At 35.2% G+C, this 16,224-nt stretch overlaps 1 protein-coding gene across 4 annotated transcripts in view; it reads left to right on the top strand.

The window, feature by feature from the left end:
* Window positions 1–439: 439 nt before the first annotated feature.
* Window positions 440–16,224, top strand: part of htt (huntingtin) — a 49,751-nt gene continuing 33,966 nt past the window's right edge. For 2 of the 4 annotated variants that reach the window (XM_051908294.1, XM_051908217.1), the window contains exons 1-23: window positions 440–858; window positions 2,764–2,847; window positions 3,806–3,926; window positions 4,043–4,102; window positions 5,547–5,626; window positions 5,806–5,944; window positions 7,023–7,164; window positions 7,251–7,429; window positions 8,486–8,690; window positions 9,691–9,735; window positions 9,941–10,018; window positions 10,466–11,019; window positions 11,986–12,109; window positions 12,237–12,355; window positions 12,473–12,584; window positions 12,743–12,880; window positions 13,543–13,701; window positions 13,786–13,883; window positions 14,004–14,143; window positions 14,295–14,358; window positions 15,135–15,235; window positions 15,324–15,470; window positions 15,726–15,846. In XM_051908294.1, coding sequence (XP_051764254.1) covers window positions 761–858; window positions 2,764–2,847; window positions 3,806–3,926; window positions 4,043–4,102; window positions 5,547–5,626; window positions 5,806–5,944; window positions 7,023–7,164; window positions 7,251–7,429; window positions 8,486–8,690; window positions 9,691–9,735; window positions 9,941–10,018; window positions 10,466–11,019; window positions 11,986–12,109; window positions 12,237–12,355; window positions 12,473–12,584; window positions 12,743–12,880; window positions 13,543–13,701; window positions 13,786–13,883; window positions 14,004–14,143; window positions 14,295–14,358; window positions 15,135–15,235; window positions 15,324–15,470; window positions 15,726–15,846 — 3,108 coding nt within the window. In that variant the 5' untranslated portion in view covers window positions 440–760. The remainder of the gene's footprint in view (window positions 859–2,763; window positions 2,848–3,805; window positions 3,927–4,042; window positions 4,103–5,546; window positions 5,627–5,805; window positions 5,945–7,022; window positions 7,165–7,250; window positions 7,430–8,485; window positions 8,691–9,690; window positions 9,736–9,940; window positions 10,019–10,465; window positions 11,020–11,985; window positions 12,110–12,236; window positions 12,356–12,472; window positions 12,585–12,742; window positions 12,881–13,542; window positions 13,702–13,785; window positions 13,884–14,003; window positions 14,144–14,294; window positions 14,359–15,134; window positions 15,236–15,323; window positions 15,471–15,725; window positions 15,847–16,224) is intronic. The other 2 variants (XM_051908357.1, XM_051908442.1) reach the window with 2 other exon arrangements.

The raw sequence follows: 16,224 nt of genomic DNA, 5'->3' as shown, positions 1-16,224 counted from the left end.
AAATTTACACATTGCATCTTTAAGTCAGACTCATTAGTCTGCATTAGTCTAGCTTCTCCTATGGACCTTTTGCAAATCTGTGTTCTACACTGTTTTGATTCACATTCAAACAATAAAAATTCTTTGATTTTGCTTTTGAAACTTTTTAGTAAGAAAATAAAGAAAAAAACTCATATAAAGTAAGTTCATTTTACAGTTTTTTTTTACACACTTTTAGAAGTTATTTATTAACATTATGCACCACTATAAAGCGTGCAGCAGTAATAGAAGGCAATGACATGTAGGCTAGTTTTTGCAGAAAAACAGATCACAGTCACAAGTTAAAATACATTAATTTATTGATCTGGCTTAAGTAAAATGCATGTCACTCAAACTCCTTATAGATATACAACATCACAGATTTTATTATGAAGAAGAGGACTTTAATTTTGAAAGGAGTTTTATTACCCGGAAATACAGCAGAACCGTTGCTCCCATAACACTGCTTTAAGATGGCTTTCAGAATTGGACATGTTATCAACTACCTTCTGAACATTTTGTTTGAATACAGGTCATAATCGGATGGTGTGTGGAAATTAAACCGAATTCAAGGGGGTTTTGGCCACTGGAAACAGTGTCCGATCTCGACGACACCTTCAGTTTCCCTTCGGTGTTCTGCACAGCGCTCGCTATCAGTGCTGCTACACTGGCTGTGGTGTTGAGTTTGTAAATACTATCAGCTCTCCAATTAGACTCCATTTAGATCAGTGCTTTTGTTAAAATGGCCACCATGGAGAAGCTAATGAAAGCGTTTGAGTCGCTTAAATCATTCCAGCAGCAGCAAGGCCCGCTGTCGGCCGAGGAGCTCGTCCAGAAACAGTGAGTGCTGAACTGATGTTAATGCAGTTTAACGCTTTGATGTTGTTGTAGCCCTCAGCTTCATCATCATCATCAGGGTGCTGACATCACCTGACACGGTCGCCATACTAATGTTATTATCACATGCATGAGGGCTGTGTGTTTTCTCTTGGAAGACTGATTGTTGTTGTTGTCTTGGGTTTGAAAATCACATGATGCTCAACACGTAGAAGTGTCACACAGCCTTTTAATAGATTCTGCACCGATTTCGAGATAAACAGTGCGCCCTCCTTTTAAAAAACGCAGGAAAAATGCTTTTGTATATAAAGAAACCGTGAAATAGCTCCATAATTCTTGAATACTGGAAAATGTTAATAAATGAATTATCTTGTATGAAGCTGTCAATCTGTGATTGAATGCAGCCTCTTGATTTTTCCATCTTCTTGTCTGTCACTCATTATGAGTCAGCTCCCCAAAAACGACACATATTTATTATACACATTGACAAATCTAACATTTACATCAGTTTTCATCAAATTACAATATTTTGTGCATAACGCGTGTATTAAATGCAAGAGCCATTTTAATTTTCTGGTGTTGTTAGCGCTTAAGTTGAATATACAGTCAAACCAAAAATTATTCAGACATTTTTGATATGTTTTTACTAGTGGGTGCAGGACACTATAGTTCATTTTTGTAAGTGAGGATAGCACAATAAAGTAAACTGTGAAATATTATACCCAAAAATTCTTCATACAGTGGACTACCAGTAAAACTGATAAAAATTTGGAACCAAAAATTATTCAGACACTTTGACCTGACCATGTTTTGCTTAACTGTTATCTGACATAATTAAGATGAATTTTTTCTGACAAAGTTTAACTCTGAGATCTTGTCATATTTTATTACCATTTTTTTAAACTATAGTGAATAAACTGTAATAATGAATTGAAATGTTCAAGGTGTCTGGATAAATTTTGGTTTGACTGTATATATTTTAATTCTTGTGAAGTGTTGAATTATATGGTGTTAGTACAGTTGATTTTGAAGTATTGAGTATTAATATGATGTTGTAATTCTGATAAAGAGAAAATCAAATGAAGAACATTTTAGTGATCATCTCTGGTTCATTTCAAAGTGGAAATGCAATTTTAATTTTTTATACTATATTTCAAAGCATATTAAACACACTGTAAATAACTAACTTTGAAAATTCATTGGATGGCAATTATTTCTAAATAAATGGAGTGATTTCCTCATTTAGGACACCTGCAGCCTTTGGATGGTTCACTTTGCTTTGCCCTGAGCATTTGTTAATTAATGAGAATTTAAATTATTGTTCTATTAATGAGACAGATTTACATTATTCTGGATAAAACATCTCAAGATAAACTGTTACTATTTTGGATGTTAAGAGCAGCCAAGTGATCACACGTCAACCACTATAATAGATGACCTATTATATCATTTTTCAAGGTTGAACGCTCATCTAGTTGAACGTGAGTCATTTGTTTGTGTTTAAATAAATTCAGATTTGTTGTAGATCACCACCAGTGAACAGTGATGTTATATGTGCTGCTATGTTAGCAAGAATACATTAACCTAATGGATTAAGAAAAAAAAACAAAAAACTATTTGGCTGACTACTGTGGCCCAACATAATATACTTGCTTACAGATTAATGTCCCATTTTCAGGCCAATTGACTCTGTTTATGTTGAGTTGCATATTATATCTGTGTTGAAGACGTTGTGTTTACATTGAAATTTCACAGATATTTAATGAATAATACTAAATTACTTACTGTTCTTCTATCCAAAATGAGACAAATTGTAGACAAATAGTGTGATCACATTATTCGTGAAATGCTCTTATTCGTTTTATTTTGTTTTTATGACTTCCACAGTAACACTGTTTTTTCTTACAGAAAAAAAGACCTTGCTACAACCAAAAAGGACAGAGTGACTCATTGCCTGACGATATGTGAAAACATCGTGGCGCAGTCGCTGAGGTATGCAACAGTCAATGGACGGGCACGTCAGATTAAGGATAATCAGATTTGGTCACATCTTATGAGTCATTTGCAAAAGCCTATTGATGCTGAGGCTAGGTCAGCATTTTTCACCTTTAGAATGCAAATTCAGGGAAGGTATTCAAGATGAATTATCCTCATTTATTACAGGTCACCTAGCAAAGTTTGATGTGAATGCCAGCAGTTTTCAAAGTCCAGTTCTTTCAGCTTGAATACACTTAAAGAATAAATCTTATTGGTAAAAACAGCAAAAAGTATTAGATTATTTTATACTTTTAAAAAGCCAAAACAGAAATCTTAAACAACGAATACATCTCTTTTACATGGCACTTTAGATGTTATGCATTAGATCTTCTCAGAAAGCTTGATCACAATTTTATTTATTCTTTGAAAATTAGACTTCCATTAACTTTTTTGGCTTTACTGGCCGTGCTACGCTCTGTACTCAAAACAAGAGCTTGATCTGGAGCATCCTCAACAGTACGTCATATGTGCAGAATGCAGGGAGCCGTATAAAGTCCATTATTCACGTTGCTGCATCAGACTCAAGGGGTTTCTATCTTTGCTTAACTCTTCAGACACATTCTATCCTTGTTTTTCATCTAGCGTTTCCCTTTTTTTGCCTGGCAGTATTGCACAACCGCTTTTCTCTTGGTGCTTTCAGTTTATTTGAGGGTAATTGGGGTGATAGTAACAGCTGTTGTGGATATACAGAGGAATAGATCACACTCAGATGTGTATTCTCTTCCTCCTCTCTCCTGTTATGAACTCAATAAAATGGCCAAGACAAATAGCCTTTGTCAGGAACTAATGTACATTATGGCCATATTTTATCCAGGCCATTGCTAATTTCAGAGCTTTAGCCTATAATTCTTATCACACTAGTATTTGTTAGCTGTTTGTGTAATGTATGTTATTGCTCTGACTTTGTTATTAGGACATCTCCAGAGTTCCAGAAACTGCTTGGAATTGCTATGGAAATGTTCTTGCTGTGCAGCGACGACAAAGAGTCTGACGTCAGGATGGTGGCAGATGAGTGCCTAAACAAAATCATCAAAGTATGTCATGTATAGTTTGTATGTCATATGTATTCATTTGGATGATGATTATAGTGAAGTTTGTGTTTAATTATAATGTATTTATGTATTTATTATGTATTTATTTTTCTTTACAGGCATTGATGGATTCCAACTTGCCTAGACTGCAGCTTGAACTGTACAAAGAGATTAAGAAGGTGAATCAGATTGCATTCTCTTTATGGGATTTGGATGTATTTTCACCAGGAACAAAAGTTTGTCTGGCTTTTTTTAGGGATGCACCGAAATGTTGGCCGCAAAAAATCATTGGTGGAAAATGGCATTTTCGTTTTTTCATGGCTGAAAATATGAGCGGAAAATATATGCCACCCAATTTCTGTCCAATTTTATTGTGTTACTTTCAATAAAAGTGTGTTTTTTAAAATTCAGTATCATTAAAATGATTAAATTTAATTTCAAGTCTAATATAAAATAAAATTATACAAAAAAGGCTAATTTAAAATAAGAAATATAATATTTTTAAAAAGCATTTTTGGTTTCGGCCCAGATTTTTTTTATTTTGGTACATCCCTACTTTTTTTTTTCTTTTCTTTTTTTTTCTTCTTTTTTTTTTTTTTTTTTAAACATTTTTTATGTATATATTTTATTTAGATTTTATTTTTTTTATTTTTTATTTTTTTTAATATATATGTTAGCCAAAAAAATTATTTTTGACCAATGGAATAAGACCTTGTGGGATTGTTTGTATGAAACTGGCATTCCAGGACATTTTCCCGATACTCGATTGTCTGAGCACAAGGAATACATTGTATGATTGATTATATTTTCTGTAGCAGTTATATGAGTTCAGTTTTTGTTGTGCTCTTGGTGTGAACAGAAAATTTGTCTGTGATTTATTGTGCTGTTTTGTTTTGCTCTTGGTACAGATTGCTGTTTTATTGCTGTTTTTGGGAAGTGTTTTTGGAAATGTTACAAACTGGCGGTCTAAAGTTTGGAATGTTTTTGAAAGAAGTCTCATGCTCACTAGGGCTGCATTTATTTTATGAAAAAACAATGAAAACAGTAATATTTTTAAATATTACAATTAAAAATATCTGATTTCTATTTGAATATATTTGGAAGTATAATTTATTCATGTGATGGCACAACTGAATTTTCTGCATCAACAGTAAAGACATTTATAATGATTTTCTATTTCTTTTGACCTTTCTATTCATCAAATAATCCTGAAAAAACTGTTTTCAACATTGACAATAATAAGAGCCAATGAACCATTATTAATAATTGAGCACTAAATCAGCATATGAAAATTATTTATGAAGCATCATGTGACACTGGAGTAATGATGCTGAAAATTCAGCTTTGCCATCACAGGAATAAATTACATTTTTAAATATATCCAAATAGAAAACATTTCTTTTAAATTGTAATCTTTTTCACAACATTCCTGTTTTTACTGTGTTTTTGATCAAATAAATTCAGCCTTGTTGAGCAGAAGAGACTTCATTCAAAAACATTAAAATCTTAATATTCCAAACTTTTGATTATCAGAGTAGACTTCATAGACACAGGGGTCTTTTTCTCCATAATGACATGTAGAGATCACTAACAGAGCATTACTCTGTCTGTCTGCTGTCACAGAATGCTGCCTCTCGGAGTCTGCGGGCAGCCCTGTGGAGGTTTGCTGAGCTTGCTCACCTGGTGCGTCCACAAAAATGCAGGTATGCTTATTGACTCAGTTAATTACTTCCATTGGTCTTTTCAGAAACTGATCCTGGGTCAGTGATTACAAAGTGAAATTCAGACTTAGAATACGCTGTGACATGCTTCTAATTGTATCGATCAACAAACATACAGGAATGAATCCTCAGCCTCTCTTATCTTTCTCTTCTTTTCTCAGGCCGTACCTTGTGAATCTCCTACCATGTCTGACACGGATCACAAAACGTCAGGAGGAGACTGTGCAGGAAACTCTTTCTTCTTCAATTCCTAAAATCATGTCTGCCCTCGGACACTTCGCCAATGATGGAGAGATCAAGGTATTTACTGCAGTCCATGAGTTCAGTGCTAAAGAAATATTGTGCTAGATTTTAAACCCCCCGCAAGGAAACCACTGTAACCTAAGCCAATAATGTGTTTTTGGTTTATTTGAAAGTTTGTCAAAGTAAAAAGTTTCCAAAGAACACATCACCTGATTTTTCAGGTGGAAATGTACCTTGACTTAAAAGTCACGCCACAGCAATATAAACCATTCAGGATGCCCTCATAAATTTGACATGTCAGTTAGATTCCCCTGGCCTGAATTCTGTGATTTGGCACTTCAGTGCGGGATTTCTCTCACCGTTATCTTCTCTCGCTGTCTGAAGCCGTGAATGCGCAGTGGTGACATCATCCTCTCAATATGGAATGTGACTCAGACTGGATTTAATTATCCATGAGCCTTCTCTCCCTCACATCAGTAGGAGACGGAAAGAGTCTGTTCCCTTGCCAAGAACACATTCACATTTAAAGACTAGACATTTGTCATTTTAGTGCTGTTTTCTGATGTTTAATTCCACCTACAGTCATAAATACAGTCATTTCACATACAAGGACAAGTGAAGGTCCTTGGGAAGACCGGAAACAAAGACAAATCAATTTGTGTAGCTATGCAAACACTTTAAGAGTGCTTAAACGGTTAACTACAGTTTAAAAATGATACAGAATACACAACCATTCAAAAGTTTGGGGTCAGTAAGATTTTTAAATGTTTTTGAAAAAGTTGATCAAATATACAGTAAAACAGTAATATTGTTAAGTATTATTTAAATGTATTATTATTGTTCATTATAATAAATAAATAAACAAACAATGTTTTCTATTTTTTTTTTTTTTTTTTTTTAAATGTAATTTATTTCTTTGATGCAATTCTGGATTTTCAGCATCATTACTCCAGTCTTCAGTGTCACATGATCCTTTAGAAATAATTCTAATATGCTGATTTGTATTATAATTAATAAAGCAACTTAATATGATTTCAGAAATGTAAAATCTCACTTTCTGTTTAAAATACTCTTATTCATATGAGGTAATTTTTAATGTGTCTCTCATGATTTCCCCCTGTGAATGTGTATTTAGATGCTGCTGAAGGCCTTTGTTGCCAATCTGAAGTCTAGTTCTCCTACTATTCGCCGAACAGCGGCCAGCTCGGCTGTCAGCGTGTGTCAGCACTCACGCAGAACACACTACTTCTACACCTGGCTCCTCAACGTGCTGCTCGGTAGGACTCCCACACACTGGACAAACAGACTTTGGCAAAACGGTGTGCTTCAAATGTCTTTATTTAGCTGCCTTTCTCTCTCTCAGGTTTGGTGGTGCCGGTGGATGAGGAGCATTCCAGTCACCTGATTCTGGGTGTATTACTGACGTTGCGCTACCTGATGCCTCTTCTTCAGCAGCAGGCTCCTAACACTAGCCTGAAGGGCAGCTTTGGGCTTGTTCGTAAAGAGGCCGATGTCACCCCTGCACCTGAGCAACTCATTCAGGTACCGGAGCTGATAAAGTTCATTGTATCTTTGCGATTTAACATACTGATATCATGGAAAACATAATTTTCCTGTTTAAAGGTTTGGGGCCTGTGAGATTTTTTTAAAAATGTTTCTGGAAGAAGTCTTTTATGCTCACCAAGCCTGTATTTATTTGATCTAAAAATACAGTAGAAATGGTAGCACTTTACAATAATGTTTCATTTTAGTTAACTACTTCAGATAACATGAACAAAGAATTAACAATACTTCTAAGTAAGTTTTATTTGAATATTTTTAAAAAAGTAATTTATTCCTGTGATGACAAAGCTAAATTTTCATCAGCTATTACTCCAGTCTTCAGTGTCACATGATCCTTCAGAAATCAATCTAGTATGCTGATTTGTTGCTCAAGAAACATTTCCTATTATTATCAATTTATAAAACCTATTATTATATAAAAACAGTTGCGCTGCTTATATTTTTTTTGAAAGCATGATACATATTTTTTTCAGGATTCTTTGCTGAATAGAAATAGAAATCTTTTGTAACAGCGTAAAAGTCTTACTTTTGGATCAATTTAATGCATGCTTGCTGAATAAAAGTATAAATAATAAAAAAAAAAATCTTACTGACCCCAAACTTTTGGTAGTGTATTTAAAAACGTGTTCTTCAGAAATTATTGTAATAATGTCATAACTGTTAACACATGACCACCCATATTTATATATCATGCCCGTTTAGTAACTTAGCAGTGGTGCTGTTACTTTTTTCACATGCAAAATGGTTAGTCAATCATGACATTTACATATAGAAATCATTTACATTTTAACATTTTTAATGGTACAATAGCCAAAGCACACAAAGAGGGTGAAAATGATTATGTAACTATTTTCCAACTGTTTTTGATGCACAAAACCTAACATTATAAATGGAAAAATGTTATGATCTCAGATCATTTTGGAGTTTAGATTTTGTTGTTTTATTATGTTGGTCTATGTGTGTTGGAGTGATTCATTGTGTGTGGCTCGTGCTCGTGTATTTGTGCACATCTAAAGCCTGTTCTTGGGTTCTTAGGTCTATGAACTGACCCTGCACTACACGCAGCACTGGGATCATAATGTGGTGACGGCATCTCTGGAGCTTCTTCAGCAGATGTTTCGCACTCCTCCCCCTGAGCTCCTGAATGCGCTCATCACATGTGGCAAAATCACACACACCAGTGTCTTCAGAGAAGAGACAGAGTGCCGCGCACGCAGTGGCAGCATCCTCGAGCTTATTGGTAAATATTGCTATCATTTAGCCCTTTAGTTGATCCTATTAGTGGTCATGCCACAATAGTTTGGTCAGTCGTCTTTGTTACACTGTTAGTGGAAAAGCATCTTGTGAGAAAATAAGGTTTGTGTTGGGTATATAAGGGACTTTAATAAGTAGACGTCAACCAATATGAAATTTTGTTTATACTGATAACTAAAATTGGAAAACATGGCCGATAACCAATTAATCGGCCAGTAGCCTTTAAAATCAGTAATATGAAAGAAATCATTCCCCTTCATGTAAAATGTTACTTAATTTTATTATAAAATAAACAATGATGACTTAACCATGAGAATTTTTGTAATTATTATAATAAAATAGCTCAGCTGACTACTGACACATTGACAATTGTTTTGTTTTTATTTTGTTGTCATATGATTTCTATAAATAATGTACAAGAAAGAGAGAGAAGAAAAAAGGGATAGAAAAATAAAATCAACTCAGTGTCTTTTTAAATGTTTTCATATGAAATTTTACATATTGTATATCCTTGTGACCTCACATGAATGTTATACCGTGTTCACATTTTATATGTATATGTTTTACCTTGCTCGCATAACCACTACAAAGAGGACGCGGAGCAATTAAAAACTATTACTGTTGCATCAATTTTTACTGATAACCGATAGTTCAGTGCAGATTAATTGGTAAAAACCATATAAACGATTTATCTGAAGTTGTTGAATTGTTAAAGTATTCTTTTTTTCAGTTGAATTGATATTTTAGCTGGTCAAGTTATTTGTCACTCACTGATAACAACTCTTAAAATCCAGCTCTTAACATTTCCCACAATGCTTATTAATATTTTCTATTCTGTTTGATAACTAATCATTAATCTGTATCTTTCAAATCTGTATTTTTCACCATGCATGTGCTTTTCATTCTCTGCTTATTCCTTCCTCTAACCCTCAAATTGAATTTTTGGGCTTTTTCTGCTCTCTTCGCTTCCTGTTTCCTGCATACAGCCGGTGGGTCAACATGCAGTCCTCTCCTCCTCAGGAAGCAGAAAGGTGACTTCTTGTCTGCCCTTCTTTTGCGTCTAACCTACTGACATATTTCTGGGCTGTCTGTGGCACGTTAGTAGAACTTCAGTAGTTTTAATAATAAATGTGTGGTTAGAGTTTTAGGATGTTTAAGAAAATTAGAATAATGTTTGGAATAGAAAAATGTTTATTGTATTGTAATGATATGCCTTGTATGTTGTGCTTGTCTTAGGTAAGCTGTTGTTGGGTGAAGAAGAGGGTTTGGAGGATGACCCTGAGAGGGCAGAGGTCACCACTGGATCCTTCACTGGTACGTTGAGGAGAGGTGTGCTGTTATGTTTCAGGCTTTCTCCTGTCGGATGAAAAAGTCGTTGTTAAAATCCCATAAACTAACCTAAAGGATGGACCAGAACCATATTTAGGAACCTGAATATCATATATACTAAGTTTGGGGTCAGTAAGATTACCTTTTTTTTTATTATATATTTCTTTTAGCAAGGATGCATTAAACGGATCAAAAGTGACAGTAAAAGCATTCATAATGTTACAAAAGATATAGTTTCAAATAAATGATGTTGTTTTGAATGTTCTATTCATCAAAGAATACAGAATAAATGTATGCTGAAAATTCAGCTTTGCCATCAAAAGAATACAATATATTTTAAAATGTAATAAAACAGAAAGCAGTTATTTTATATTGTGATAATATAATATTGTGATAATAATGCATTGTTTCACTTTTTCACATTTCTCTAAGCCTCGGTCGGTGGCGATAGCTCCAGTGAAGCTCCCTCCTCATCAGGCGTTTCTTCTCTTGGCACATCTGACATCATCACAGAGCAGCCACGGTCCTCCCAGCATGCCTTGCAGCCGGGGGACTCAGTGGACCTGAGTGCATCAGAGCAGGGTGTAGGGCCTGATACTCCAGATGAGGAAGATGAGGAGGACATGCTAAGCCGCAGCTCAAGCGGGGGCGCTGGGGTCGTCAGTACGTCTGGCGACTTAATAACCGATGGTAACCAGATGTCAGTGGGAGCTGCGTCATCGTCGCCCCCTAGTGACAGTTCCCAGACGACTACGGAGGGGCCGGACTCCGCCGTGACGCCTTCAGACTGCGCCGAGCTCGTAAGTGTCACCAGCACCAGCAGGCGCTATCGGAACTATTCACCACCTTCCCCAACTCCCACAGAAGGGCCGGACACACACTCCGAAAGCGAGTCGTCTATCTACAGGCCATCCTCTTCCTCCTCCTCTACCTCGTCTTCTTCCTCCACCTTTTCTGCCATCTCTTCCTCTAGCAGTAGTGACCAGGTCAGCAGAGGACAGGGGGTGAGGTTATTGTTGCACTTCCCGGCCCCTGATAGAACCCCGCCCCTTATTTGCCCTGCCACCACATGCACGACCTCTCCTGAGGTGTTCAAATGCATTTTATTTACCTCATTCTGGACCAATGATTAAAAACCAAGTCCCAACAACAGTGATACTGATGTCAGATCAGTTTTAAGGGCTTAATTTTTAGTTATTGTTAACTAAAATGGTAATTAAAATAAAGCTGAAATAGAATAAAATATGAATATTAGATTAATAAAGAAACTTAAATGGAAATTAGATATGTTGCTTTGGCTACTTACTGAAGTAAATTAGTTTAAGTTGAAGTATTACAATTAACTACAACTGATATAGAAATAAATTAAATAGAAATATTTAAAGAAAACAACTAATAAAAATAACAAAAACACGTTAAATTACTAAAGCTTTATCTAAAGTGAAGATAAAAATGCAAAATATAAAAATAAAAGGTTAATTAAAATATTAATAAATACTAAAATAGTTTAGAAATGATTCCCTGCCACAGGCCACAAGCTCCTTTCAGCCAAATTAGAAGACTGAAACTTTAAAACCACTTTATAAATAAATAACTAATGAGTCAGTCATTAAATCCACAATATTTTCTGGTATTGCAACTGACAGTAGAGTAACACAGTATTTTTGGTTTTTGTGAGACCCAAAATTGTCTTGACATGCATATGATTATGCTTTGATCAACGATGTTTTTTTCTAAAAGTTCCTCAAAGTGATACCGCATGTTCGACTGTTTATTTGTGTACCTTTGCATGAATTAGTTGCTGTGAATGTTTATGCTTTTTTGTGAGTTTATATATATATATATATATATATATATATATATATATATATTATATGAGTTTAGTTTATATATATATATATATATATATATATATAAAGTATACCTGTACTGTATATTTGTGTGATATGTAGGTGCTGGACGGCAGTGAGAGTCAGTACTCAGGGATGCAGATCGGCACACTGCAGGATGAAGAAGAGGAGGGAGCAGCTCCACAACCTGACAAACCTCCAGAGCTTTTCTCTCAGTCGGCACTGGGTACATATACTCACTTGTACACTTGTTCAGCAACACACCCTGCTCTGATAGTCTTAACTTGGGTGGGAAGTGCACATGTTTATTAGTCATCCTTTTGGCTCACGGTTCTGTTTCCTTTTGTCGCCAGCTTTAAGTAAGCCCCATCTTCTGGAGGGAAAAGGTCACAACAGGCAATCATCTGACAGCAGTGTGGATCGATTCATACCAAAGGAAGAGGTTCTGGAACCTGCAGAACTTGACAACAAGGTGAACACGCACATAGTTTTTATAAAGGCCAAAAAAAAATAATGTTGTCCTCACAAGTTCTTACAGAGATCTAATTGTACAATCTGAGAATATTTTGTATATGTTCTGTGTGTTTAGCCATCTAGGATTAAAGGAGATATTGGTCACTATACTCACCCAAAGGAAGAGCCTCTGGTGCACTGTGTCCGGCTGTTGGCTGCCTCCTTCCTGCTCACCGGCCAAAGAAATGGTGAGAAACAAGACTACAGCTGCTTCACATGAGTTCTCATGTGTTGTTTGACTCTGTATTGTCACAATAGCACACAGGGCTCTTGGGTGTTGGTGTTTGCTACTTGAACATTAAAGTGTGTTTCTTGATTAAATATTAAATATGTATATATGTCATAGGGCTGGTTCCTGATAATGAGGTGCGTGTGAGCGTTAAGGCGTTAGCCGTTAGCTGTGTGGGGGCAGCAGCAGCTCTTCTACCTGAAGCCTTCTTCAACCAACTCTACCTGCAGCCACTAGATGGACAACAACCAGATGGTGAGAAATACACTGACCATGATCCTGTTCATTCATCACTCTCCTGCTCTCTTGTTTTTTGTTTTGTATTGACATCTATTTATTCTAATTTTTGTTTTTGTTTGACATCTGTGTTTTGTTTTCTTTTGTTTTGACATCTATTTATTTTTTTGGTCTGTTTTGTTTTGACATCTCTCTTTTGTTGTTTTGACATATTTCTTTTGTTTTGTCTTGTCATCTGTTTTGTTTTTCCTTTGTTTTGACATCTATTTTGTTTTGTTTTGATATGTATTTTTTGTTTTGTTTAATTAAACATTTTTGTTGTGTTTTGACATCTATTTTTTGTTTCTTTGTTTTGACATCCATTTAGTTTTTTGGCATCTACAGGTATCTTTTGTTTTGTCTTGACATCTCTTTAGTTTTTTTGACATCTATTTTCTTTTGTTTTGTCTTGACATCTGTGTTTTGTTTTCTACATCTATTTTTTGTTGTTTTGTTTTGACATCTATTTAGTTTGTTTGACATCTCTTTTGTTTTGACATCTGTATTTTGTTTTCTTTTGTTTTGACATCTATTTTTTGCTTTTGTTTTATTTTTGTTTTCTTGTCTTTTTTTTTTTTTAAATATATTAAAAGTTAAATAAACCAAGCTATGTGCATAAGTTGCTGTGTTTGTGTTAACAGAGCAACAGTACATCAGTGATATACTGCAATACATTGAACATGGGGATCCTCAGATCAGAGGAGCCACCGCCATCCTGTGTGGGGCTTTAATCCAAGCTATCCAGCTCAAGACACGCTACAACACGGAGACGTGGCTGTCCCAAATCCACTGCGTCACAGGTGAGAACTACAGCTACAGCTCGATCATATGACTCGCACAGTCTAAGGCCTGTCTTCACATTCTCTGCCTTTGTGTTTTCTCAGGTAACTCTGTGACAATCGAAAATTTTGTTCCTCTGCTGCAGCGAAGTCTAAAAGATGAATCTTCAGTCACGTGTAAAATGGCCTGTGCTGCTGTTAGGGTGAGAATGTACATTTACCATGTCGCTCGGATCATTTTTAAATGTAAAGAATGCTAGTTTATGCTTGTCTGTTAGTTTTGGAAGATTATAGTAATATTGAGTGTGTTTACTCAACCACAGCACTGTATCATGGCGTTGTGCAATGGCAGTCTCAGTGAACTTGGCCTGCAGCTGCTCATTGATCTGATGACCCTGAAGGACTGCTCTTATTGGCTGGTTCGCACTGAGCTCTTGGAGACGCTTGCTGAGATAGATTTCCGGTGAGAGGAAACAAACTTTACTTTTATTTGAATGGATATCAAAGCACATTTTGATAAAATCTTTTATTAGGCTCATGCGTAATGATTGTATAACTGCTGAACTTTGTGAAAAATCACGGACATCTAAATGTTAAGTTTCTGTGTTTGTCAGGTTAATAAGTTTTTTGGAGAGAAAAACTGAGAAGTTGCACAAAGGAGAGCATCACTACACTGGGGTATATCATTTTCTCAATTTAAGATGAAGGATTCATTTGTCATGTTTTATTAATCTAGTACTAAATAATGATAATAATAATTGTCATCATTTACTCACTTTATGCTATTCTCATATGACTTTCTTTTGTGGAGCACACAAGGATTCATTTTTGAAGAATATACTGGTCAAAACACACTTTACCACCATATAAAAATGCTAAATTCATAGCACTTCTTTTTCTAACAATTTACATGATAATATATATTGGCAATTCAGCATAAATATGACTTTACCTGAGATGTAAAATTAATTCTGAGATGTAAAATTAACTTCCTGAACATGTTTTTTGTAATGAATAATATTTGATTTATATTTTATAACATATATTGGTAACACTTTACAATAAGGTTCGTTAATTAACATTAGTTAACTACATTAGTGAACATGAACTAATAATGAACTGCACTTCTACAGCATTTATTAATCTTTGTTAATGTTAATTTCAGCATTTACTAATACATTATTAAAATTTTGTTAACAGTAGTTAATGGCCTGTGAACTAACATCAACAAACAATGAACAACTGTATTTTCATTAACTAACATTAACGAAGATTAGTAAATACAGTAACTAATGTATTGCTCATGATTAGTTCATGTTAGTTAATACATTAACTAATGTTTAACTAATGAACCTTATTGTAAAGTGTTACCTATATATTTATAATATATTTTACAGCATGAGAAATATAATTAATATTTAATTAATATAAAATTGTAATTTTTATATTATCAGTTGTTGAGGCTGCAGGACAGAGTTCTGAATGATGTTGTGCTTTATCTACTGGGCGATGATGACCCACGTGTGAGACATGTGGCAGCAAACACCATCGGCAGGTATTCACATGTTTAATCCTTGACTAATCATCTCCTGACTACACATCAGAAATCTCACACTCTGATTTTGATGGATCTCTCCCCTCAGGTTGGTGCCCAGGTTGTTCTATGACTGTGACCAGGCTCAGACAGACCCGGTTGTGGCAATAGCACGAGATCAGAGCAGCGTGTACCTGCAGCTGCTGATGCACGAGACCCAGCCTCCATCACAGTTTACTGTCAGCACGATCACACGGTACTATAGCCATACACCATTTACACAATGCCATTGTGGTGTTTAATTAGTGTTTAACTGGCAGCTTTCATTTGTTTTTGTTTTTGTTTTTTAATGAAATTAATACTGTTATTCAGCAAGGGCACATTAAATTAATCAAAAGTGACAATAAAGAAATTTATAATGTTATAAAAGATTTCTATTTCAAATAAATGTGGTTCTTTTGTGGTATACTTGGCTTTAATCTTCTTCTTTATATGATCTGTTTTGCTGCAGAACATACCGTGGCTACAATCTGTGTCAAAACGCACCGGATGTTACCATAGAGAACAACCTATCTCGGGTCATCACTGCCATCTCCCATGCCCTGACCTCCTCCACTTCCAGAGCCATGACTGTGAGTGCCTCAACCTTTTGACCTTTTAAGTAAAATTAATTTAAAGGGTTAGTTCACCTAAAAATGAAAATAATGTCATTTATTACTCACCCTCATGTCGTTCTACACCCGTAAGACCTTCGTTCATCTTCAGAACACAAATGAAGATATTTTTGATGAAATCCGTTGGCTCAGTGAGGCCTCTATGCCAGCAAGTTAATTTACACTTTCAGTGCCCGGAAAGGTACTAAAAACATATTTAAAACAGTTCATGGGAGTACAGTGGTTCAACTTTAATATTATAAAGCGATGAGAATACTTTTTGTGTGCCAAAATAACGACTTTTCAACAATATCTAGTGATGGGCGATTTCAAAACACTGCTTCGAATCTTTTGTTT

This window comes from Ctenopharyngodon idella, chromosome 1 (genome assembly GCF_019924925.1).
Source record: "Ctenopharyngodon idella isolate HZGC_01 chromosome 1, HZGC01, whole genome shotgun sequence".
Taxonomy (NCBI): Eukaryota; Metazoa; Chordata; class Actinopteri; order Cypriniformes; family Xenocyprididae; genus Ctenopharyngodon; species Ctenopharyngodon idella.
The sequence above is the reverse complement of the archived record's forward strand: the minus strand, read 5'-3'. Positions and strand labels throughout refer to the sequence as shown.